Genomic DNA, 23,908 nt, shown 5'->3' on the forward strand with positions numbered 1-23,908 from the left:
GGCATTGCCCTCTTAGGAAGGTTTCCGTGGCCACAAAAGAGATCAAGGCAGAAGGTCCTTTGCCCATTTCCCCTTGTTCTGAGGTCCCCACTGGCCCTGACTCCATCCTCCCAGTTTGCAGCGGCAGTCGGGCCTCGTTGGGCCTGGCGGTGTCACAGGTCGTCTCTTGGGCTCTATGCATGCGCGTCTTTGAAATGATTTATTGTTCGCTTTTTAACACACACAAGTCTGGAGGACAGGGCAGGTCCAGCCTGCGAGCCTACTCCCTAGTGCAGCATTTCCAGGCCCCCAGTGTGGGCTGAGGATAAGACCAGCTTGCCCTTCTAAGTTAAGTAGCAGGAGATTCCCTGAGTAAAGGCGTTTCCTTAAGTGGGATGTGTCGAGGCTTCGGCAGCACTCCTGGGGCTCAGTGGGATGGCACATTAGGCTCCCGGTGCCCTCAGGCCAGGGCACTGCCAGTGACCTCGGGGAAGAAGTTGCCTGGTTCCCCAGGCCCTGCCTGCTGAGGCTCCTGTGGCCGGGGCTGGGCCCCCTTCCATGCCAGAGACTTCTCCAATTTGGTTTTAAAAAGCAATCCGTGACCTGGCAGAAGAGGCGAGAGGAGGAAAACGGGGCTCAGGAGGCTGAGGGTCCCAGAGCCCACTGGGGGCCCTAGGGAGGGACGGGCTGACAGCAGCAGGCATCCCCACCTGGGCAGTCTGCGGTCTCTTTGAAAGCTCGCTTCTTGCAGCAGCCCCGGCACAGGTTAAACACACATCTGTTGCCCTGGAAACAGGAAAGCCAGTGAGCCTGCAGCTGACACCCTTCCCCAGGCCAAGACCTGCAGCCTAAACAAGCTGCCAAGAGCACAAGAGGGCTGCACCCCAGGCCAGGGCCTCCCTTCTAGACTCCCAGGGGCTGACCTAAGGCTGGATAGAGCTGACCTTACAGGGAAGCAGCCACCCCACCTGCTACACCCTCAGCAGACAGGGAAAGGATGGCTCCTGCAAGTACTGGGCAGCCCAGGGATCCTCTGAGACAGTGTCAGCAGGGACCACTCTCCCCGTCCCCTCCTGGGGCTGACCTCTACCCTGAGCAGCATGGCCAGAAGGACCGACTCACCTTTGGGTTTCCACACTGATCACACTTTGCATATTTCGCTGGGAAAAGAACAAAAGGAGGTGCTGAACAAGCCTACACCACTGCCGTCTCCTACATGAAGCCCCTAGTGGGTATACCTGCTCGCTGGGCTGGCCAGGCCAGGTGGCTTGGGGTAATGCAGAGGATGCAGTGAGTACAGTCCTGCCAGGAAACCAACAGGCCCTTCTTCCCACTTGCTCAGAAGGCTCAAGGGGTCTATGCCCATTGCTGCACATCTCCCACTTAAAGGGCCTTCTCAGGAAGGCCATCCCAAGCCCCACTTCTGCTTCTCCAGCTGCCTTAGGGCAGCAGCCAAGGGAGCACGTGGCAGGCAGGACTGCTGGCAGTGGCCTAATGTGGCAGCCTCGTGGGACTTGCCCATCTCCCCGGGGGCATGTGGGGGTTGCAGGGCCCTTCCTGCTGGTCTCCCCTGTGGCCTGTGAAGCCCCCTTTATGGGGGCTACCCTCCCTGGGCCCCGGCGGCATGAGCAGCTTACGCTTCAGCGAGGGGTCAAAGGTCTTGTGGGGATTCCTCAGTTGTTTCTTCTGCTTGTTCTTGGACAGGACATCCGTGCTGCCCTCCTCCTCCTCCAGGGCCCGCTTGCCACAGGCACCCCTGTTCTCCTTGCTCCCCTCCCTGGGCCTGAAGGGGGAAGACAGCGGGCAGAGCTGAGGTATACCCGTGAGAGGGGCCTGCCAGCCACAGTCCTAGGACGAGGGGGACCACGTGGCCATGGTGGGTACTTATGTACTGGTTGTGCACGTAGCTCCCCCGAGGCTCCAGCAGCTCAGTTCTTGGGCTGCCAGACTGAGAACACCAGGGTCTGAGCCATGGAGCCCCAGGCAGGGCTGTGACCACAGAGGATAGCCTGGCCTTTCCTCTGAGAACCCAGAGGAAGCCTGGGGGTCAACATCTTGACCCCAAGACAAATCCTCCCAGGATCAGAGGAGCTTAGAGAAGCATCTTGTGGAAAAAAAGACTTAAAACCTAAGCGTCCACTGATAGGGGAGAGGCCAACTCCACACCTGGAGGGATGGAGCTGAGCTGCCAGCACCCCTGCCTGTGCACCATGGCCCTGTGCAGGCACTCACCCTGGCCGGAAGTAGGGCTGGCAGATCCAGTGGAAGAAAGGCAAGCCACCCGAAGGCTTCTCTCCCTCCTTCTGCCTAGATATATCCTCCTGCAAAAGCCCAGAGGGCCCTCAGTCATGACCCAAGACCCTCTCCCACCCGCTCAGCGACTTGCCCGGCTTGCCAGCCCCTGCACGTGCCTGACACCGCAGTTTCAGCTCCTGGCACACTGCAGCGACACCCTCCAGGGTCTTCACTTTGGCGAGTTCCTCTCGAAGCTGCTGATGCACCTGCAGCCTGAGACAGACGCCCCATCACAGCTGGCCTACCACCCTGCTCCAACCGCCACCCCGAGCCCTGACACAAAGGGGCGCTGTCTCTCTCCAACCCAGGCTTCCCACCTGACCTCACTAGTCACCTCAGCCCTTCCAGACCTGACTTGGTGACAAACTGTTTTGGTAAATGTTTTCGGAGAGGTCTCTCTTAAAAGCCCCAATGCCCAGGTAGGGCTCATACCAGACAGCATCTGCCTTGTGGGTCAACTCACGTGTGGTGCCACAGCTTGAAGAGGTGGGCCCGGACGTAGGACAGGGGGCAGGGGTGCTGCCGCACAATGTCCAGATACTCCTCGGCCAACTCCCACACGGCAGGGCTGCGGCCCTCGAACAGGGCGGGGTTGTGCAGGTTGCCCTCTGCAGGGGGAAGGGGGCTTGAGGCTGCGGGTGCTCACCTTCCGAGAGGGACGCCCCCACCGGATGCCATGTCACACCAAGGGCAAGGCTGGCCACCCAGCTCACAGGCTGATGGGGACCCGAGTAAGGACGGTGAGGGGCCCAAGGCTGTTTAGCTGGGCCAACAGCCTCACAAGCTACACAGGGCCCTCCAGTGTCTGCCAGCGCCGGCCCAGCGGCAGGCGAGAGCGCAGCCTCACCTGCACTCATGACCCCCTGCACCCCTGTGTCCTGGATGCAGCGCTCCACGTCCCGCAGGCACTGGATGTTCCCGTTGGCAAACACAGGGATGGCCACTGCCTTCCTGTCGGGGAGCAGGATAAGCAGACACTCAGAGGAACACTGTCCCTTCACCCCCTGGGGCAGTGCCCAGACCCCCAAACTTCATCTTGGCAGGCACTTCTCTCTTTCTGCCACGCTGCCCCCCGACCCCACTCCCACTGAAGCACAAAGGGCTGAAAGCCTTGTCTCAGGGCCGGGCTGCGTCCCTAACCCCTGGTTTGTCCCCCATGTCCACTCACCGCACAGCCTTGATGTGCTCCCAGGATGCGATACCCGACAGAGGCCCCTTCTGCTCCTTGGTGCGCCCGTGCACAGTCAGCAACTAGGACAGAGCAGCACTTGGCTCAACCCCACTCCCGGCTATAGCCCCAAAGTGACCCCCAGGGGACCCTCTCCCTTTGGCTTTTGGGCATCAGCTTCCCACGCAGAGTGGAAGAAAGGCTGCCCTGGGCCTGCCCCACACCGATCCCTGGTTCCCTGGGCTGCACTTGGGGCCAGGTGATGCCCTGGGGTGCTGTCTGGGGTGCTGCCTGGGGCTCCCACATCAGAGCCATCTCACACTTCCACCCAGGACTCAGAGGTGAGAAGCCTAGCCTCAAGGGCCAGTCCTCCTGGAGGTGGCAGCACCCCACTGCCCAAGGCCAAAGGCGTGAGGGAGGGACCGGACTAGCCCGACCCCAGGGCCTGGCACCTCCCTCTACCCAGTATTCACCTCCCTCATACAAGTGAGCATGGGTCTCATCAGGCCTTGCCTCAAGGTCACTGTGATTCCTGTCCACCCTCAGAGAGTAAGCTCCTTGAGGGGTGCTCCTGGGGACGGGGGCCCCTCCAGGCCTGACTCAGTGTCTAGAGGACAGAGGGCAGGGGAACAGCACGGGCCCTGTAAGCCATGGCCCGCTTACCTGGCAGCCTGCTTTCTCCAGCATCTGGGCATACCTCACAGTCTTGTCAATCTCTGGGAAGACACGGATTTTGCATGTGACGGGCACAGAGAGTTTCTCGTGGGCTAGAAGAACTGGGGAAAAGGAGAGTCAGCTTGTGCAAGAACCGTGGTGTTCACCTTCAGGCAGGCTGTGGGGACCCACAGCTCAGCCCCTGATGGAGCACAGGCCCAGCAGATGGTCCTGCACCTGCTCCCACTTGATGGCAGCTGAGAGATCCGCCTCCGTCCCTCAGGGTGTTGGAGGGGCCAGGACTGGGAAAGGACACTGCCTTCTGACACCTACTGTCGGGTTCTAAGGGCGGCAGCTGGCACAGCATAGGTGACTCTTCATAGCCACCTTCTACAGCAGGAAGAGCACTGTGACCAGGAGGACTCTGCCAGCCACTGTGCTCTCCTGAGCCCCTGCCATGCTGTCTCTGGGGTTCCTTTGCCCAACCATGACCCAACCCCACAGCCCCACACACAGCACAGAACCTACTTACTCATTCTCTGGAGCAGGTCCCACTCCTCCTGTAGGAAGGCACCGTAGTGACCTGCAAAGGAAAAGCATGACCCTTTGCACCCCTCCTCCTCCTATGTCCACACAGACCACGAGCTGACCTGCCAGGCCAGCCCCAAGGGGCACCAAGCCTCCTGCATGGGCTGCATACACGTCCACAGATCCCTCGGGCTGGGGGCCCCCTGACTGCTGGCCCCCACAGCCTCCCCAGGAGTAGATGTCTCCGGCAGAGACAGGAGACCATCACTGAGTCAAGCAGTTTCTCAGGGTCAGACTTGGGGGCTGTTTGCCCAGCTGCCTGAGCTCAAGAGTGCTGAACAGAATGCCCACCCTACATGGTCTTGACCAACCAGCAACTCCTCAGGCCCAGTGAGGAAGAAAGGTTGAGCCCCACGCCAGGGGAGTGGCCACTGGTGTCTTGGAAGCTCAAGGGTGTGACAGGGACCTCCCTTCAGCAAAAAACGTTTATCCAGAGGGAGCCCGACCGCTTCCCAGGCACTAGGGGAAGTGATGAGCCTCCAAGTGCCAGCAGAACCCTGCCCCTGTCTCCAGTATAGAAGAGCCATCCTCCAGAGGGAGGAGCAAAGAAAGGGCTGGTGCTAGGCCTGAGCTACCACTGCAATCAGAAATAGGGCCAGGCCCTGGCCCTAGCTCATCCCCACCCTAGACTCTCTACTTGAGTGCCCGATGGGCTCAGAGCCTCACTTTGGCCTAAAGCAGGTGCTCTATACAGGACTCCAAAACTGAACTCACCTCGCTTGGCTATCATTTGCGGGCAACCCAAATTCAGGTCTATGGCGTCGCAATAATCCTGAGCCAGGAGAGCTGCCTGGACGAACACCTCTGGGTCATTGGCACAGAACTGGAAAGACAGCAAAGTCACCACGAACCTGAGCCTGGTCCTGGTCTGTTGGCCACCCAGCCCCACAGGGGTTCATATGTGACCAAGTGGGGAGTGTGGTCCCAGGGGTTGACTGTAGGATGGCATCCTGTCTTCAACATTTACAACATGACTAAACTAGGACACGTCCCCATGCCACCAGGAGGGTGAGTTAGATTCACAGAATTTCTCTCGATTCTAACAGAAAGCCAGTGTCACTGACTTTCCCAAGACCTCAGAGCCATTCTTTTCTCTTGTTCTGAGAAAGAGGCGAGACAGCATGCAGGATGATGTTAGGGGGCTGCAACTCTTTCAGGGCACCCAAGCTGTCCATTCACCAAAGTCTGAGCCAGCTCCTGGGGAGAGGGGGGCATCTCCGGGAAAAATAGCTATAGATGCACCTGGAAACTTCGCATGCGCTTCACCATGGCACACCCACCCACTCCCCTCCAATCAGGAAACTGTTTCTGGAAAGGCTGAAGGAAAAGTGTTCCACCAGGTGTTCCAGGGGCCAGGCTTTCCCACCCACCTGCACAATGAGAGGCCGGTCCTCGGGGCACACTTCACAGTACAGATTCTCTTTCCGGTAATTGGCATCGCGGACGAAGACTTGGGCATGCAGCATGGGAGTGTAGCAGAGTTGGGCCCCGTGGCGACGGCTCAGCAGCCTCCAGGCCAGCTCGCTCTGGTCCACCATGGGGGCCACCACGTGGCGGGCCCCCCCTAGGGTGCGGCTCCAGAAGTCAAAACCCTGCAGCTTTGGCATTGTCTCCACACTGAAGGGGGAGAAGACCAGGGCTCAGCCACCGCCAATGGAGAGCCGAGGCAGGCATAAAATCAATCTCAAAGGCTAAGCGCTAATTCTCCTCAAGGCCACTCCACTGACAGCCAAGCGTCACAAACGTGGACACTAAAGGTATCGGTGCAGGCCAAGAGCTGAAACCCCACTGCCGTCACCTTCCAGCAGAGACCTTGGGCAAGTCACTCAACCTCTCCGGGCTTTAACCCTTCATTTGTTAGCGGGATTGAGACGTTTGCCGGTCAGGACTGGTGTCAAGAGTAAATGAAATAGTGAATGCAATGTCCTAGTGGACGCCTGGCCCACAGCAGGCTACCATAAAAGGATGCTGTCACCCACAAGACACAGGGACCCCTACCAAGGCAGACCACCCTGTGGCAACATCACTGGAGATCTGCAACCAGGCCTGCCCTCCCCGCCCACCATGGGGCCCAGGGTGGTCACCTGCCCAGCCCTCTGTGCCCTCCTGTGGGTGTCAGGTGTTCTGTGTAACAGTGCTTTGAGAGTCTCACTCTGGGCCACCTCTGTCAACGACGAACTGAAAATACAGCATTACCTTCCTCACAGAAACGGTTCTTACTCCTCAGGCAGGTGGGAGGAACAGAGGCCCCCTTTGGCATATCTCATCCGTGACTGGCCAGTCAACCTCGCTGGAACCATCTTTCTGCACCGCGATTGAATAGGCGGTGGCCTAGACATGGTTACGATATTAAATTCCGGAGGCCCCTTTTAAGAGAACACTTACTTCACGTATCTAGTTCTGGAACTATTAAGCAGGGTCATCGGTTTCATAATTGACTAAGCGCCCAACTGTGGGTTTGGTATTTCCGGAAATCGTGAAATTACGCACAAAAATCCTCTAACGCGCCAGCGTCGTCCCCAAAGAGACCAGGCTGGAGTGAGTGTGGCGCAGCGTCCTCACGCCGGCGGGAACGAAGACCAGAAGGCGCAGGCGCTGCGGGCCCGTCCCCGCTCCGGCCCGGGAGCCCGAGGAGGACGCGGGTCAACCCCGCGGGACACCTACCTGTGCCCTGCACGAGCCTGGCCGCCCGGCGGGGCTGCGACTCCTTCCCGGTCGCAGCTGGGCCTTCGGAGCCGGCGGCCGGGGCTCCCCGGGGCGGGGTGCAGCTCAGGGCTCGCGCCGTGTCTGTCGTGAGGCCGCCACCCCGGGGCCGCCGGAAGTGAGCCTCCGCCGGGGTGGTTCGGCCAGCCAGCGGTGCGGTGGGAAACGCGTCCCCGGGAAACCGGGCCCGGCCGTGGAGGGGCCCGCTCGCAACGGAGGAGCGGCGCACAGGGTTGGGGGTCAGAGGCCGAAGGTCGGCTCGGCCCGGCCGGCGTCCCGCCCGGAGCCGTCGGGCCTGGCGGGACTCGCCGCAGCTACCTCAGAGCGGGTGTGGGTGGAGTGCCGACCGCGGGCGCCGAAGGCCAGCCCCGCCGGCGCCTGGCCTCGAAGTCGAGCCCCCGCCTCTTTCTCCCAAAGGGGCCCCAGGGTACGCCCAGGGCCCACGGGGACTAAAGTCCTCGCCGCCTCAGCCCAGCACAGAACCACCGCATAAAACCTCCACAGCCCCAAACATGCTCTTTTATTGCGGAAAGACAGCCCCGCCCCCAGCGCCCACCGGACCCCAAGTCCCCATACGGCTCTCTCCTCCTCCGAGCATCGAGCGGTGCATTCTGGGAGACGGCTCGGGGCGCCGCTCGACGCCCCGCCCCCAGCCGCGCAGCCTCCGCCGCGCCTGGGGAGGCTCAGGGGACGGGGCCGACGGGCTGCGCCGGCCGGGGGCCTCGGTCAGGTCCTTCTGAGTTCTCCGAGGGCCAGTTCTCACGGTTAGGCCTCTGGGCAGTGGCTTGTCGTTGCTGGTTTGCGTGGGCGTCGGTGCGTGCGGGCGGGTAGAGTTTGCCCCCAGGTGCGGCGTGTGGAGAGGCCCTGTGAGGACGCCCTTCTCAGCCCGGCCTCTGACTTCGGGGACCGTGGTACCCGCCTTTCGCGCTCTCCCCTTCCCTCCGGGGTTAAGGCGGTGCCCCGGCCTCCCCCGGAGCAGAGAGTGCGATCCTTCCACAGGCTGTCAGGACGCCTGCAGCCTCGGGGGCTCATCTTTAACGCGGAGGCTGGCGTTCCTCGCAGAGTTGTGGCGAGGACGGCGCGAGAAGGTAAGTCGTGAGCGGGCCGCAGCGTGGCTCTGGCACATTCTGACTAGTCACACATAAGATGAATGTTAGCTACGGCTGTTTTTCTGCGTCTTTGCCCTTTCTGGTGTTTGAGAAGAGTTCTCTGCCTCACCCCGTTTTAGCACAGTCATAAACGTTCCGAGGCACAGGCCAAGTTACACCCAGTCTGAAACCAAGACTAGTTTATGGCCGTTTAGCCATCGTCACGAGTAACCAGCTGCTGAGCCTCGTCAGAATGAAACAACCCCTGCCCATCAGAGTGTTCACTGGATCAGTTGGATTAGAAAGCAGGACAATGCCTTCAGTGCCACCATCCATGCCCTCTGGTTTAGGAGGCAGGATCTCAGGGTTATCTTCAGTTCCTCATTCGGCCTTGAAAAAGCATTTCAGTATTTATTATTTCCTGCCATTTGCAAGGAACCAAGAGTATCCTCTAAAATGGAATTTGTTTTGTCTTGTGCTGTACAGGATCTAGGGAGGAAGAAATTTAAAAAATTTTTTTGAGGAGCTGCCATTTCCAGCTTTTTTTTTTAATAGCATCAATTATAATTTTATTTATTTATTTATTTTTTCTCTCAAAGCCCCAGTAGATAGTTGTATGTCATAGTTGCACATCCTTCTAGTTGCTGTATGTGGGACGCGGCCTCAGCATGGCCGGAGAAGCGGTAGGTCGGTGCGCGCCCGGGATCCGAACCTGGGCCACCAGCAGCGGAGTGCATGCACTTAACCGCCAAGCCATGGGCGGGCCCTCCAGTTTATCTTTAATTCTCACCTAAATACTTGAGTATTTCATCGCTCATTCATTCATTCTTTCACTCATTCAGCAAGTTTTAACTGAGCACTTACCATGTGCAGGACCATTCATAGTAGTGCATTCCAGTGGCTAAGAAATAATAAATAAAAACGTTAAGTGTATAGTTTTCAGATGGTGATGAGTGCTATGTAGGAAAAGTAAGCAGAATAAGGGGGACAGGAAAGCTGGGGATGAGCAACATCTGGCTATTTCATGTGGGATGGCTGAGGAAGGCTGCACAGGTATTCAAGCCAAGACTCCAGGGACGGGAAGGAGCAAGCCATGCAGATATGTGTAGGAAAGGTGAGTCCGGCAGATGTGAAGAGGAAGCTGCAGCTTGGTTTGTAAACTCATGAAAGATCAAAGAAGCCGGTGTGGCTGGAGCAAAACGAGCCAGGGAGTTGGTGTTGAGGACATAGAGGTGAGAGCGCAAGATCATGTGGCGCCATGCAAGGGTTTTGTTCTGAGTAGGCTGGGAAACCATATGATGATTTTGAGAAGAGTGACACCCTCTCTTTACTAGCAGGCTGCTGGGTGGAAGACAAACTGTAGAGACAAGAGTGGACATAAGAGTTTTTTGACAAAATCCGGGAAGAAGAGATGGAGCTTGAGAACAAGGTGGTTATCAGTGGAGGTGGTGAGATGTAGATTCTGAAGGGATTATTCATTTTAAACTGAAGATGTTTGAGATTCAACACGTGTAGAAAGCTTTTTCAGAGCTCCCTTTTTCTGACTAAAGGCAAAAACTTTTGAGAGTGAGGCTGCCAAAAATCCCCTCTCCTGTGGCTTCATTCCCAGAAGAAGATAGAAAAGACCACTTGAACTGGCATAAACACGATCACAAACTTACCTCCTGTTTGTTCCCCTAAAAACCCATTTCTCTTTCCTGAAGAAACCGTTTGATCTTCCCTTTTCTCCTCCCTGCATTCTCCCTATTAAGTTAGGTGTATAAACCCTTGTCTCTAATTACTGAGCTACTTCTTTTGTGCGCTCCAAATGTATGTAAATAAACTTCGTCTTTTCTCTTGTTAATCTGTCTTTTGTCATTTAATTTGCAGACCCCCAAACATAAAACATAGCAGGGCAGAAGGAAAGTTTTCCTTCCTGACAGAACCAAGTTTCAGACATTTTATCATTTCATTCTTAAATATTTCAGCATCTCCAAAGCATAAGGATTGTTTTAAAGAACATAACCACACTACCATTAATACACCTAAAAAATAACAATTTCCTAGTATCATATATTCATCCTCGTGTGTCTAATATGATAGCCAGTAGTCACATCTTGAGTGCTTGAATGTGACTGGTCTAAATTGAGATATGCTGTAAGTGTAAAAAACATACCAGATTTCAAAGACTTAGTAGGAAAGGAAAATGGTTCATTCATAATTTTAACAATATTGATTACATGTTGAAATAATATTTTTATATTAAGTTAAATACATTATTAAAATTAATTTCATCTGTTTCTTTTTATCTTTTTCAATTAGGCTATTAGAAAATTTAAATTTACGTATGTGTGTAGAATTTCTGGAATAGCAGATTGAGGAGCTCACCAAATCTCCTCCCAAAAAAGCAATGATATAACTGGATAAAATTGTTAAAAGCAACCATTCCAGGATTCTGGAAGTTGACCAAAGGCATACAACATTTGAGAAGTACTTATTTAAAAAAGAAAAAAAATTAACATAAAAAGTAAGAATAGTGGGAGTCTGTGGTGTTTTAGTATGGGACTGCTTTCATTTCCTCCCACCTCATAGTAATTCCACCAGAGCCAGGTAGGCCTTGAGGATCTGAAGTTCCTGCTGACACTGGAAAGGGTTGGCTTTTTGGGGAGGGGGAAAGCTCCAAGGAGTGTTTGTCAAGAACAACTGCAGTCACCTTAGCGAACAACTGATAGAGGCCCATACCTCAGCTGCCTGAGGCCATGGTAATGGTTAGAGCTAGCAACAGTCCAGCCAGAAATTTAACGAGGAAATTCAGTAAGTAAGACAGCCATAGTGGACCTTCATAAGCTACCAGAAGTCCCTGGTACTCTGCAAGGCTGTGCATATGCTAAGGAAAGACCAGAGCGGACCCTAGCTATGTACTCCTCTCTTGCTGAATATGAGGCTTTGTGCAAGCAAAAAGTAAAAGCCAGGGCCAAATTGCAAACTTTGAATGCACCACCAACCCATACACAGAGCCGACAGCAAAGGGTGGAGGCCTTCCTGGTTCAATATGTTTAAGCATAATATCTAGCCAATAATTGGCTGGCCACTAAACTATACTGACCCAGGGGCAAGCCTTAGAAACCCAGGCTTACACATAAAAAAAAATTTTTTTTAAATCCAGCAGAGATATCCGTGACCATGCATTGCAGAGGGGACAGATGCTACAGAATTCATCCAGGCCAGGTGCTAAGCAAACAAATACCAGCACCAATAACAACACCCAGTGAGGGGAGAGGGGGTCAGAATCTAGAGTTTCTACAACATGTTATCTAAAATGCCCAGTATTCAATAAAAAAGTGTGCAACATTAAAAAGAACAGGAAAATGTAGGCCGTACACAGGAAAAAAGTAGTTCATAGAAACTGTCCCTGAGCGGGGCTCAGATGTTGGATTTAGCAGACAAAGAATTCAAAGCAGCTATTATAAATATGTTCAAAGAACAGAAAGAAACTATGTTTACAGATTTTCTAAAAGTACGATGAGGGGCTGGCCTGGTGGCGCAAGCGGTTAAGTGTGCGCGCTCCGCTGCGGCAGCCCGGGGTTCGCTGGTTCGGATCCCGGGCACGCACCGATGCAGCGCTTGTCAAGCCATGCTGTGGCGGCGTCCCATATAAAGTGGAGGAAGATGGGCATGGATGTTAGCCCAGGGCCAGTCTTCCTCAGCAAAAAGAGGAGGATTGGCAGATGTTAGCTCAGGGCTGATCTTTCTCACACACACACAAAAAAAGTATGATGACAATGACTAATCAAGTAGAGATTATCAATAAAAAGACAGAAATGATTAAAAAGAGCCAGTGGAAATTAAGAGTTGAAAAACACAATAACTGAAATGAAAATTTCACTAGAGGGGTCAACAGCAGATATGAACTGGCAAAAGGAAGAATCAGTGAACTCAAAGATAAATCAATAAAGATTATCCAATCTGAAGAACAGAAAGAAAAAAGCATAAAGAAAAATGAATAGCACCTCAGAGACCCACAGAATACATACCATCAAGCATACTAACATACACGTAACAATACATACACATCCAGAAGAAAGGAAAGTAAAAAAGGAGCAGAAAAGAATATTTGAAGAAATAATGGAGGCAAACTTTCCAAATTTGATGAAAAACACTAATTTACACATCCAAGAATCTCAATAGGACAGATACAAAGATATTCACACCCAGACATGTCAAAGTGCTGAAAAATAAACACAGAATCTTGAAAGCAGCAAGAGAAAATGATTCATCAGATACAAGAGAACTACAATAAGATTAAAAGATGACCTCATAAGAAATAATGGAGACCAAAGAGCAGAGGAATATTCAAAATTCTGAAAAAGAAAAACAGTCACCCGGTAATCCTATATCCAGCAAAGCTATCCTTCAGAAATGAAGGCAAAGTAAAGACATTCCCCAATAAACAGAGATGGAGAGAATGTGTTGCTAGCATACCTGCCTTACATGAAATACTAAAGGAAGTCTTTTAGGATAAAGGAAATGACATCATATGGTAATATGAATCCACATGAAGATATAAGGAACACTGGTAAAGATAATTACATAGATAAATATAAAAAATGGTATGTTCTCATTTATGCTATTAACTGATTTAAAAGATAGTTGCGTAAAACAATAATTATAAAGCCATATTGTAACAAAAAAAAGATATATCTTATGATATATAACTTCTAAAATGTAAAGATGTTATAAACACTTAAAGACATGTATGATAATGATCATACAAAGGAAGAGGAGAGAATAAAGCTATATTAGAGCAAGATTTCTATATCTTACTAGAATTGTTAGTATTAACCTAAAGACTACAATGAATTAAGATGCATACTGTAATTCTCAGAGCCACCACTAAGAAAATGACATATATATATGTTATATGTTTATGTATGTCATATACATATAAAGGAATTAAAATGGTACAGTAGAAAATATCTGTTTAATACCAATAAGGCAATAAAGGAGAAACAGGAACAAAAAAGACATGAGACATAAAGAAAACAAATATCAAAGTGGCATATGTAAATCCAAATTTATCAATAATAACATTAAAGGATAATGTATTAAACACTCCAAAATACAAAGATTGTCAGAGTGGATTAAAAAAATAATCAAGATCTAACTATATGCCATATACTATCTACATACTTTATATTCAAAGACACAAATAGAGTGAAAGTAAAAATATGAGAAAAGATACACCATGCAAATAGTACCCAAAAGAGAGCTGCAATGGCTATACTAATATTAGACAAAATAGACTTTAAGACAAAGTATGTCACTAGAAACAAAAACAGACGTTTTTGGTTTTTTGCTGAGAAAGATTAGCCCTGAGCTAACATCTGATGCCAATCCTCCTCTTTTTGCTGAGGAAGATTTGCCCTGGGCTAATATCCGTGCCCATCTTCTTCTACTTTATATGGGAAGCCACCACAGCATGGCTTAACATGTGGTGTGTCGGTCTGTGCCCAGGATCTGAACCTGTGAACCCCGGGCTGCCGAGGGGGAGCACGCAAAGCTAACTTCTACACCATGGGGCCAGCACCAGATACAGACATTTTATAATGATAGAAGTGTCAATTCATCAGTAAGATATAACAATTATATATGCACCAAGCCACAGAGCCCCAAAACACATGCAGTAAAAACTGACAAAAATGAAGAATTAGACAATTTAACAATAATAGTTGGAAATTTCAATATCTTACTCTCAATTATGGACAGAACAACTAGACAAAAAATTGCAAGGATATAGAAGATTTGAAAAACACTATCAACAACCTTACTTAACTAACATTTATAAAACACTCCACCTATATAGCTAGGCCATATAACAAGCCTCAACAAATTTAAAAAGATTTAAATCATAGAAAGTATGTTCTCTAACCACAGCAGAATTAAATTAGAAATCAACAAAAACAGAAGTTTGAGAGATGCACAAATATTTGTAAATTAACAACACACTTCTAAATAACCAGTGGGTCAAAGAAGAAATCAAAAGGGAAATTTAAAAATATTTTGAGATGAATGAAAATGAAAACAACATATCAAAATTTATAGGATGCAGTTAAAGTAATTCTTAGAAGGAAATTTTTAGCTGTTAATACTTACAAGAGAAAAGATCTCAAATCAATAACCTAAGCTTCCACTTTAAGAAACTAGTAAAAAAGAAGAGCAAACTAAACCCAAACCAAGCAGAATACGGAAATAATAAAAATTAGAGCAGAAATCAGTAAATAGAAAACAAAAGCAAAAGTGAAAAGCAATAAAATCAAGTTTTTTTTTTAAGAATTAACAAAATTGACAAACCTTTAGCTAGACTGAGCAAGAAAAGAGAGAAGACACAAATTACCAAAATCATGAATAAAAGAAGAGTTATCACTATAGACCTTAAGAAAATAAGGATTATGAGAGAATACTATGAAAAACTGTATTCCCAAAAAGTTGGATGAAATTGACAAATTTTTTTTTCCCCCAAAGCCCCAGTAGATAGCTGCATGTCATAGTTTCACATCCCTCCAGTTACTGTATGTGGGACACGGCCTCAGCATGGCCAGAGAAGTGGTGCATCGGTGCGCGCCTGGGATCCGAATCCGGGCCGCCAGCAGCGGAGCGCACGCACCCAACCGCCAAGCCACGGGGCCGGCCAGACAAATTCTTAAGTAAATTACTGAAACTGACTCAAGAAGAAATGGAAAATCTGAATAGATCTGTAACAAGAAATTGAATTAATAATTAAAAATGTTCACACAAAATAAAGCCCAAGCTCAGATGATTTCAGTGAGTTCTAGGAAATATTAAAGAATACCAGTACTCCACAAACTCTTCTAAAAACTAGAAGAGGAGAGAACACTACCCAACTCACTGTATGAGACCAGAATTATCCTGATACCAAAACCAGTCAAAGGCATTATAGGGAAAGAAAACTGCACACTAATATCCTTCATGAGCATAGTCACAAAAGTCCTCAAGATATTAGCAAACTTAATCCAGCAACATATAAAAAGAATTATATACCATGACCAAGTAGTATTTTATCCCAACAACGGAAGGTTGATTTACTATCTGACAATCAATTAATGCAATACATCATATTAATAGAATGAAATATAAAAACCACATGATCATCTCAATAGATGAAAAAAAACATTTGACAAAATTCAACACCTATTCATGATTAAAAAAAAAGAAAAGACTCTCAATAAACTAGGAATAGAAAGGAACTTCCTCAAGTTGATAAAGAGTATCTACCAAAAAACCTACAACTAATATCATGCTTTATGATGAAAGACTGAATGCTTTTCTCCTAAAACCAGGAACAAGGCAAGGATGCCCAATCTCACCACTCATTCAAAATAGTACTGGCAGTTCTAACCAGCACAATAAGGTGAGAAAAATAAATGAGAGGCATACAGATAGGAAGAAAGGAAATGTGTCTTTTTGCACATGGCGTGATTGTCTACATAGAAATTCCTAAGGAATCTACAAAAAAAACCCTACAATTAACAAGTGAGTTCAGGGCCGGCCCTGTGGCTTAGTGGTTAAGTGCGTGCGCTCTGCTACTGGCGGCCCGGGTTCAGATCCCGGGCGCGCACTGAGGCACCGCTTCTCCGGCCATGCTGATGCCGCGTCCCACATACAGTGACTAGAAGGATGTGCAACTGTGACATACAACTATCTCCTGGGGCTTGGGAGGAAAAAAAAAAGGAGGAGGATTGACAATAGATGTTGGCTCAGAGCCGGTCTTCCTCAGCAAAAAGAGGAGGATTAGAATGGATGTTAGCTCAGGGCTGATCTTCCTCACAAAAAAAGAAAAAAACACAAGTGAGTTCAGCAGGGTCAGCACAGAAATATCAATCACATTTCTATATACTAACAACAAACATGTGAAAACCGAAATTGCAATCACAGTACTGTTTACAATTGCTCCAAAGAACATTAAATACACAGGTGTAAATTTAACGTCCAATGTACAGGATTTGTTTGCTGATAATTACAAAATTCTGATGAAAGAAGTCAAGGAAGACTTTTTTTCACGATATAGAGAAGCATACCGTGATCATGGATTAGAAGACTCAACACTGTAAAGATATCTCCAAGATATTATCTCCAAATTGATCTATACATTTAGTGTAAGTCTCTCAAAAATCCAGCAAGGCTTTTTGTAGACATGGACAAGCTTGTTCTAAAATTTATGTGGAAAAGCAAAGTACCCAGAATAGCTAAAGCAATTTTGAAAAAGAAGAAAAAAGTGAAAGGAATCACTCTACACTTAACATCGGTTAAGTCTTACTATGTAGCTACAGCAATGAAGAGTGGTGGTGTTGGTGGACACATAGGCACAGAATAAGGAACCCAGAGGTAGACCCATACAGATACATCCAACTACACTTTGACAAAGGTGCAAAAGCAATTCAATGGAAGAAGGATAGGCTTTTCCAAAAATGGAGCAACAGAACATCTACAGGCAAAAATATGAACCTCAACTCAAACCTTAAACAAAAATTACCTCAAAATGGATCACACACTTAAATGTCAAATGTAAAACTATAAACAGTTTAGAAAAAACAGGATATCTTTGGTACCTGGGGCTGGATGAAAAATATTTAAATGTAACACCAAAATCATGATACATAAAAGGGTAACTTGATATATTGAACTTCATCGAAATTTAAAACTTTTGCTATGTGGAAGACCGGGTGAAGATGAAAAGACAAGGTACAGACCAGTAGGAAATATCTGCAAGCCATATAACCAACAAAGCCCTCGGATCTAGAAAATATAAGGAATTGTCAAGACTCAACAATACCAGTAACCTCAGAGAGTAATCTGAACCCACAGGAGAAAACAAAGAGCATCAGTCAGGGTAATGAGGTAATTATAAAAGACATTATGAATGCATATGCCTTCTCTTTTCTTTTCATAACTGATTTTCAAAGCAGTTGTATAAAACAGTATGGACATAATTGTATTGTTGGGCCTGTAACATGTAGAAATGCAATATATTTGCCAATAACAGCCCAAAGGAGATGGGTGGGAGCAAACTCTGCTGGACTAAGGGGACGACACCAGATGGTAATTCAAATCCACAGGAACAAATGAAGAGAACCAAAAATGCTAAACAAGAAGGTGAATATGACAAACCCTATAAAGAGGCACTTGCCTTCCTTTCTTCTCCCAGCATCTTGAGTGATACAGTGATATCCCTTCCTTCATTCCTGATATTGGTATCTGGATACCTAGGTGAAATGAACAAATTCCTAAAAACACACAGACTCCCAAAACTGACTCAAGAAGAAATAAAAAACCTGAATAGACATATTACAAGTGGAGAGATTGAATGATTACATCCATGTCATGGATCCTACACAGCATTAAAAAGGATCAAACGGTGGATACATGCAACTGCTTGGATGGTTCTCAAGGAAATCATGCTAAGTGAAAAAAGCCAAACTCAAAAGGTATCTATGATTTCATTTATATAATGTTCTTGGAATAGCATAATTATGGAGATGGAGAACAGATTAGAGAACGCCAGGGCTCGGGGAGGGGAAAGGCATGGGTGTAGCTACAATGTGGCACACGAAGGAGCCTTACAGTGCTGGCACGATTCTGTCTTGATTGTGGTGGTGGTTGTACAAATCTACACCTCATGAAGTTGCATAGAACTACACACACACAAACGAATGAATGCACATAAAACTGGTGAAATTTGTATGAACTCTGTGGATTGTACCAGTGTCAATTTCCTGGTGTCTATATTGTACTCTGGTATAGAGATGCTACCATGGAGGGAAACTGGGGAAGGGTGCACAGGACCTCCTGTTCATTCATATTTCTTGAAACTTTCTGTAAATATATATTATATATATATATGTGTTTATTTAAAGTTGTTTTTGTTTTGTTTTTTTGTTTTTGTGAGGAAGATCAGCCCTGAGCTAACACCCATGCCAATCCTCCTCTTTTTTTTTGCTAAAGAAGACTGGCCCTGAGCTAAAATCAGTGCCAATCTACCTCCACTTTATGTGGGATGCTGCCACAGCATGGCCTGACAAGCAGTGCGTCAGTGCGTGCCCAGGATCTGAACCTGGGCTGCCAGCAGCGGAGCATGCACACTTAACCTCTGCGCCACAGGACTGGCCCCTAAAGTTTTGTTTTTTAAAAAATAATTCACAATAGCCAAGACATGAAAAAAACCTCAGTGTCCATCAACAGATGATGAATGGATAAAGAAAACGTGAGATGGAATATTATTCAGCCATAAAAAAGAAGGAAATCCTGCCATTTGTGACAACATGGATGAACCTTTAAGATGTTATGCTGGGCCAGCCCCGTGGCTTAGCGGTTAAGTGCGTGCACTCCGCTGCTGGCGGCCCAGGTTCGGATCCCGGGTGCGCACCGACGCACCGCTCCTCCAGCCATGCTGAGGCCGTGTCCCACATACAGCAACTAGAAGGATGTGCAGCTATGACAGACAACTATCTACTGGGGCTTTGGGGGAAAAATAAATAAATAAAATCTTTCAAAAAAAAAAGATGTTATGCTAAGCGAAATAAATACAGCATGATCTTACTTATATGTGGAATCTAAAAAAGCTGAATGCGTAGAAACAGAGACTAGAATGGCTAGGGGCTGGGGGGTGGGGGAAAAGGGAAATATTGATCAAGGGTACAAACTTCCAGCTCTAAGATGAATAAGATCGTGGGAGCCAATGTACAGTATGGTGATTGTAGGTGACAATACTGTATTGTATAGTTGAAAATTGCTAGGAGAGTAGATGTTTCAACAAAAATGGTAATTATGTGTTAACTAACCTCGTTGTAAACATTTAGCAATGTATACATGTATCAAATCATCACATTGTACACTTTAAACTTAGGCAATGTTATATGTCAATTATCTCTCAGTTAAAATAAAAAAAAACCTGCTAGGGGCTGCCCGGTGGCGTGTAGTGGTTAAGTTCCCGCACTCCGCTCTGGCGGCCCAGGGTTCACCGGTTTGGATCCTGGGTGTGGACCTACGTACTGCTCATCAAGCCATGCTGAGGTGGTGTCCCACGTAGAGCAACTAGAAGGATGTACAACTATGACATACAACTATCTACTGGGGTTTTGGGGAGGAAAAGGAAAAAAAGGAGGAAGATTGGCAACAGATGTTAGCTCAGGGCCAATCTTCCTCAAAAAAAAACCCTCCAAAAACTAAAAACTTCTAAACTATTTTCCAAAATGGTGGTACTATTTTACAATGTTACCAGCAACATATGAGGGTTTCAGCTGTTCCACATCCTTACCAGCACTTGATAATGGCATTTTTAGCCATTGTAGTGGGTGTGAAGTGGTATCTCATTGTGTTTTTAATCTATCTTAATGTGTTTACTGAGACATTCGTGTCTGTTGTTTTGTGAAGTGTCTGTTCAATTCTTTGGGCTTGTTAAAAAATTGAGTTATTTGGCTTCTTATTGCATCCTAAGAGTTGTTCTTTCAATAATTTTGGATACAAATCCTTTGTCAGATATAGGAATTGTAAATAATTCCTCCCAGTCTGTGGCTTGTAGTTTTGTTTTGTTTTTCTTTATCTTTGTTTCTTGTTTGTTTGTTTATTTGTTTTGTTTTCTTGACAGTGTCTTTTGAAGAGCAGATGAGTTTCATTTTGATGCCAATCAGTTATGCATTTTTGGGAGGGCTTGTTGTGTCCTGAGAAATTTTTGCATTCCTGAAGATCACAGAGATTTCCTCCCATGTTTTCTTGTAGAAATTGTATAGTTTTAGATTACACACCTAGGTCTGTAATCTATTTCGAATTAGTTTTGCACACAGTGTGAGATATGTTGTTGAGTTTCACCGCCTCCCATATGTATATCTAGTTGTTCTAGCACTATTTGTTTAAAGGACTCTTTACCCCATAAAGTGTCTTGGCGCCTTTTTAACAAGCAACCATATATGTCCAGGTGTATTTCTGGACTCTCTATTCTGTTTCATTAATCTCTATGTCTGTCTTTACATCAATACCACACTGTTTTAATTAATGTAACTTTAGAGTAAGTCTTGAAATTAAGAGTGTAATTCCTCCAACTTTGTGCTCTTTCAAACTCATTTCATCCATTTCAGGGTCTTTGCATTTCCACTTGAATTTTAGTATCAGCTTGTCAATTTCTACATTTAAAAAGAAGCCTGCTGGGACTTTGATTAGGATTGTATCTAATTTATAGATCAATTTGGGGAGAACAGAAATATTAACAATATTGAGTCTTTGAATTCATGAGTATGGCACATCTTTCCATTTATTTAGCTTTCTTTCCATTCTTCTCAGCAGCGTTTTGTAGTTTTCAGCATAGAAGTTCTATACACCACTTATTAAATTTATTTCCAAGTATTTTCTGTTTGGGTTTTGGACACTATTGTAAATGGTATTATTTGTCTTCTATAAGAAGTAAAGGATGGGCTGGCCCAGTGGCGTAGGGGTTAAGGTTCGCGCACTCCGCTTTGGCAGCCTGGGGTTCGCAGGTTCCAATCCTGGGCACGGACCGACGCACCGCTTGTCAAGCCATGCTGTGGCGGCGTCCCATATAAAGTAGAGGAAGATGGGCACGGATGTTAGCCCACGGCCAATTTTCCTCAGCAAAAAGACGAGGATTGGCAATGGATGTTAGCTCAGGGCTAGTCTTTCTCATTAAAAAAAAGAAAAAAAGAAGTAAAGGATGACTCTTATCATCTTATCGTTGCTTCCCTGTACGTGATGTGCCTTTTTTTTTTTAATTTCAGGTTCAAGATTTTCTCTTTATCTTTGGTTTTTAGCAGTTTGTCTATGTTATGCCTGACTGGTTTTATTTGTATTCATCCTGTTTGTGGTTTACAGAGCTTCTTATCTGTCTAGATCAATGTTTTTCAAGTTATTTAGCAAATTTTCAGCCATTATTTCTTCAAACATGTTTTCTGCCCCGTTCTCACTTTCTTTACCTAACACCCTCCTCTCAATGGCTCCCTGCCAAAATCACCATTTTCTTTTCAGTTATTTTATTGAGGTCATAATGGTTTATAACATTGTATAATTTCAGGTGTACATTATTATTTATCAGTTTCTGTATAGACTGCATCATGCTTATCACCAATATTCTAATTTTTGTTGTTGTTGTTGTTGTTTTCCTCCCCAAAGCCCCAGTACATAGTTGTGTATCATAGCTGTAGAGTTGTAGCTCCTCCACATGGGACACTGCCTCAGCATGGGTTGATGAGCAGTGAGCAAGTCCGTGCCCAGGATCCGAACCGGCGAACCGCAGGCTGCTGCCGAAGCAGAACGCGTGAAGTTAACTGCTACGCCACTGGACCGGCCCCACCAATATTCTAATTTTTATCCATCACCATTCTCATGTGACCCTTTACCCCTTTTGCCCACCCCTACCCCCTTCCCTTCTGTTAACCACTAATCTGTTCTCTTTATCCATGTGTTTGTTTATCTTCCACATATGAGTGAAATCATGGTGTTTTTCTTTCTCTGTCTGGCTAATTTCACTTATCATACTCTCAAGATCCATCCATGTTGTTGCAAATGGGACAATTTTGTCTTTTTTTAATGTCTGAGTAGTATTCCATTGTATGTATATACCACATCTTCTTTATCCATTCATCAGTTGACGGGCACTTGGGTTGCTTCCATGTCTTGGCTATTGTGAATAATGCTGCAGTGAACATAGGGGTGCATAAATCTCTTTGAATTGTTGATTTCAAGTTCTTTGGATAAATACCCAGTAGTGGGATGGCTGGGACATATGGTATTTCTATTTTTAATTTTTTGAGAAATCTCCATACTATTTTCCATAGTGGCTGTACCAGTTTGCATTCCCACCAGCGGTGTATGAGGGCTCCATTTTCTCCATATCTTCTCCAACACTTGTTATTTTTTGTCTTGGTAATTATAGCCATTCTGACAGGTGTAAGGTGATATCTCATTGTAGTTTTGATTTGCATTTCCCTAATAATTAGTGACATTGAACATCTTTTCATGTGTTTGTTGGTCACTTGTATATCTTCTTTGGAAAAATGTCTGTTCATATCCTCTGCCCATTTTTTGATCAGGTTTTTTGTTTTTTTATTGTTGAGTTGTATGAGTTCTTTATATATATTTTGGAAATTAACCCCTTGTCGGATGTATGGTTTGCAAATATTTTCTCCCAGTTGGTGGGTTGTCTTTTTGTTTTGTTCATGGTTTCCTTTGCCTTGCAGAAGGTTTTTAGTCTGATGTAGTCCCATTTGTTTGTTATTTCTTTTGTTTCCCTTGCCTGAGCAGACATGGCATTCGAAAAGATGCTGCTAAGACTGATGTCAAAGAATGTACTGCCTATATTTTCTTCTAGGAGTTTTATTGTTTCAGGTCTTACACTCAAGTCTTTAATCCATTTTGAGTTAACTTTTGTGTATGGTGTTAAGATAATGCTCTACTTTCATTCTGTTGCATGTGGCTGTCCAGTTTTCCAGGCACCATTTATTAAAGAGATTTTCCTTTCTCCGTTGTATGTTCTTGGGGTCCCTTGTCAAAAATTAGCTGTCCGTAGATGTGTGGTTTTATTTCTGAGCTTTCACTTCTGTTCCATTGATCTGTGTGTCTGTTTTTGTGCCAGTACCATGCTATTTTGATTACTGTAGCTTTGTAGTATATTTTGAAGTCAGGGATTGTGATGCCTCAAGCTTTGTTCCTTTTTCTCAGGATTGCTTTGGCTATTTGGGGTCTTTTGTTGTTCCATATGAATTTTAGGATTCTTTGTTATATTTCTGTGAAGATTGTCATTGGTATTCTGATTGGGATTGCATTGAATCTGTAGATCAATTTAGGTAATATGGACTTTTTTTTTTTTTTGGCAAGGAAGATTGGCCCTCGGCTAACATCTGTGCCCATCCTCTTCCATTTTATATGTGGGATGCCTACCACAGCATGGCTTGATAAGCAGTGCATAGGTCTGTGCCCAGGATCCAAACCTGTGAACCCCGGACTGCCAAAGCGGAGTTTGCGAAGTTAACCACTAGGCCACCGGGCTGGCCCCAGTATGGACATTTTAACTATGTTTATTCTTCCTATTCATGAGCGTGGAATATCTTTCCATTTCTTTATGTCTTCTTCAATTTCTTTCAATAATGTTTTATAGTTTTCAGTGTATAGGTCTTTCACCTCCTTGGTTAAATTTATTCCTAGATATTTTATTTTTTTTGTGATTGTAAATGGGATTATATTCTTAACTTCCCTTTCTGCTAGTTCATTACTAGTGTATAGAAATGCAAGTGATTTTTGTAGATTGATTTTGTACCCTACAACTTTGCTGTAGTTGTTGATTATTTCTAATAGTTTTCCAGTGGATTCTTTAGGGTTTTCTATATATAGAATCATGTCGTCCAGAAACAGTGAGAGTTTTAATTCTTCCTTT

The 23,908-nt window shown here is 46.4% G+C and overlaps 1 protein-coding gene and 1 long non-coding RNA gene across 2 annotated transcripts; both read right to left on the reverse strand.

Annotated features, from left to right (window-relative positions):
• Window positions 1–171: 171 nt before the first annotated feature.
• DUS1L (dihydrouridine synthase 1 like) lies at window positions 172–7,875 on the reverse strand. The gene is made up of 14 exons (XM_058561932.1): window positions 7,349–7,875; window positions 6,055–7,015; window positions 5,399–5,507; window positions 4,629–4,679; window positions 4,106–4,218; window positions 3,443–3,525; window positions 3,122–3,225; window positions 2,738–2,882; window positions 2,391–2,487; window positions 2,212–2,300; window positions 1,617–1,762; window positions 1,102–1,139; window positions 690–765; window positions 172–582 (listed from the first exon to the last, which is right to left on the reverse strand). Exons 2-14 carry the CDS (start codon window positions 6,289–6,291, stop codon window positions 440–442), a joined length of 1,431 nt encoding a protein of 476 aa, XP_058417915.1. The 5' UTR covers window positions 6,292–7,015; window positions 7,349–7,875; the 3' UTR covers window positions 172–439.
• Window positions 7,876–8,692: 817 nt separating this feature from the next.
• Window positions 8,693–10,272, reverse strand: LOC131417879 (uncharacterized). Its single transcript, XR_009222766.1, has 3 exons — window positions 10,137–10,272; window positions 9,340–9,376; window positions 8,693–8,964 (listed from the first exon to the last, which is right to left on the reverse strand). It is a non-coding gene; the product is annotated as an uncharacterized LOC131417879 (long non-coding RNA).
• Window positions 10,273–23,908: the final 13,636 nt, after the last annotated feature.

The sequence above is a fragment of the Diceros bicornis genome, chromosome 18 (assembly GCF_020826845.1).
Source record: "Diceros bicornis minor isolate mBicDic1 chromosome 18, mDicBic1.mat.cur, whole genome shotgun sequence".
Lineage (NCBI taxonomy): Eukaryota > Metazoa > Chordata > Mammalia > Perissodactyla > Rhinocerotidae > Diceros > Diceros bicornis.

What these genes read in the sequence shown, in the direction of transcription:
- DUS1L (XM_058561932.1), bottom strand. Translation starts at nt 6,291, where the DNA reads ATGCCAAAGCTGCAGGGTTTTGACTTCTGGAGCCGCACCCTAGGGGGG. An exon ending in ACCGGCCTCTCATTGTGCAG is followed by an intron (nt 5,508 to 6,054) that starts GTGGGTGGGAAA and finishes CTGTCTTTCCAG; the next exon opens with TTCTGTGCCAATGACCCAGA. An exon ending in AGCTGAAACTGCGGTGTCAG is followed by an intron (nt 2,301 to 2,390) that starts GCACGTGCAGGG and finishes GGGCTTTTGCAG; the next exon opens with GAGGATATATCTAGGCAGAA.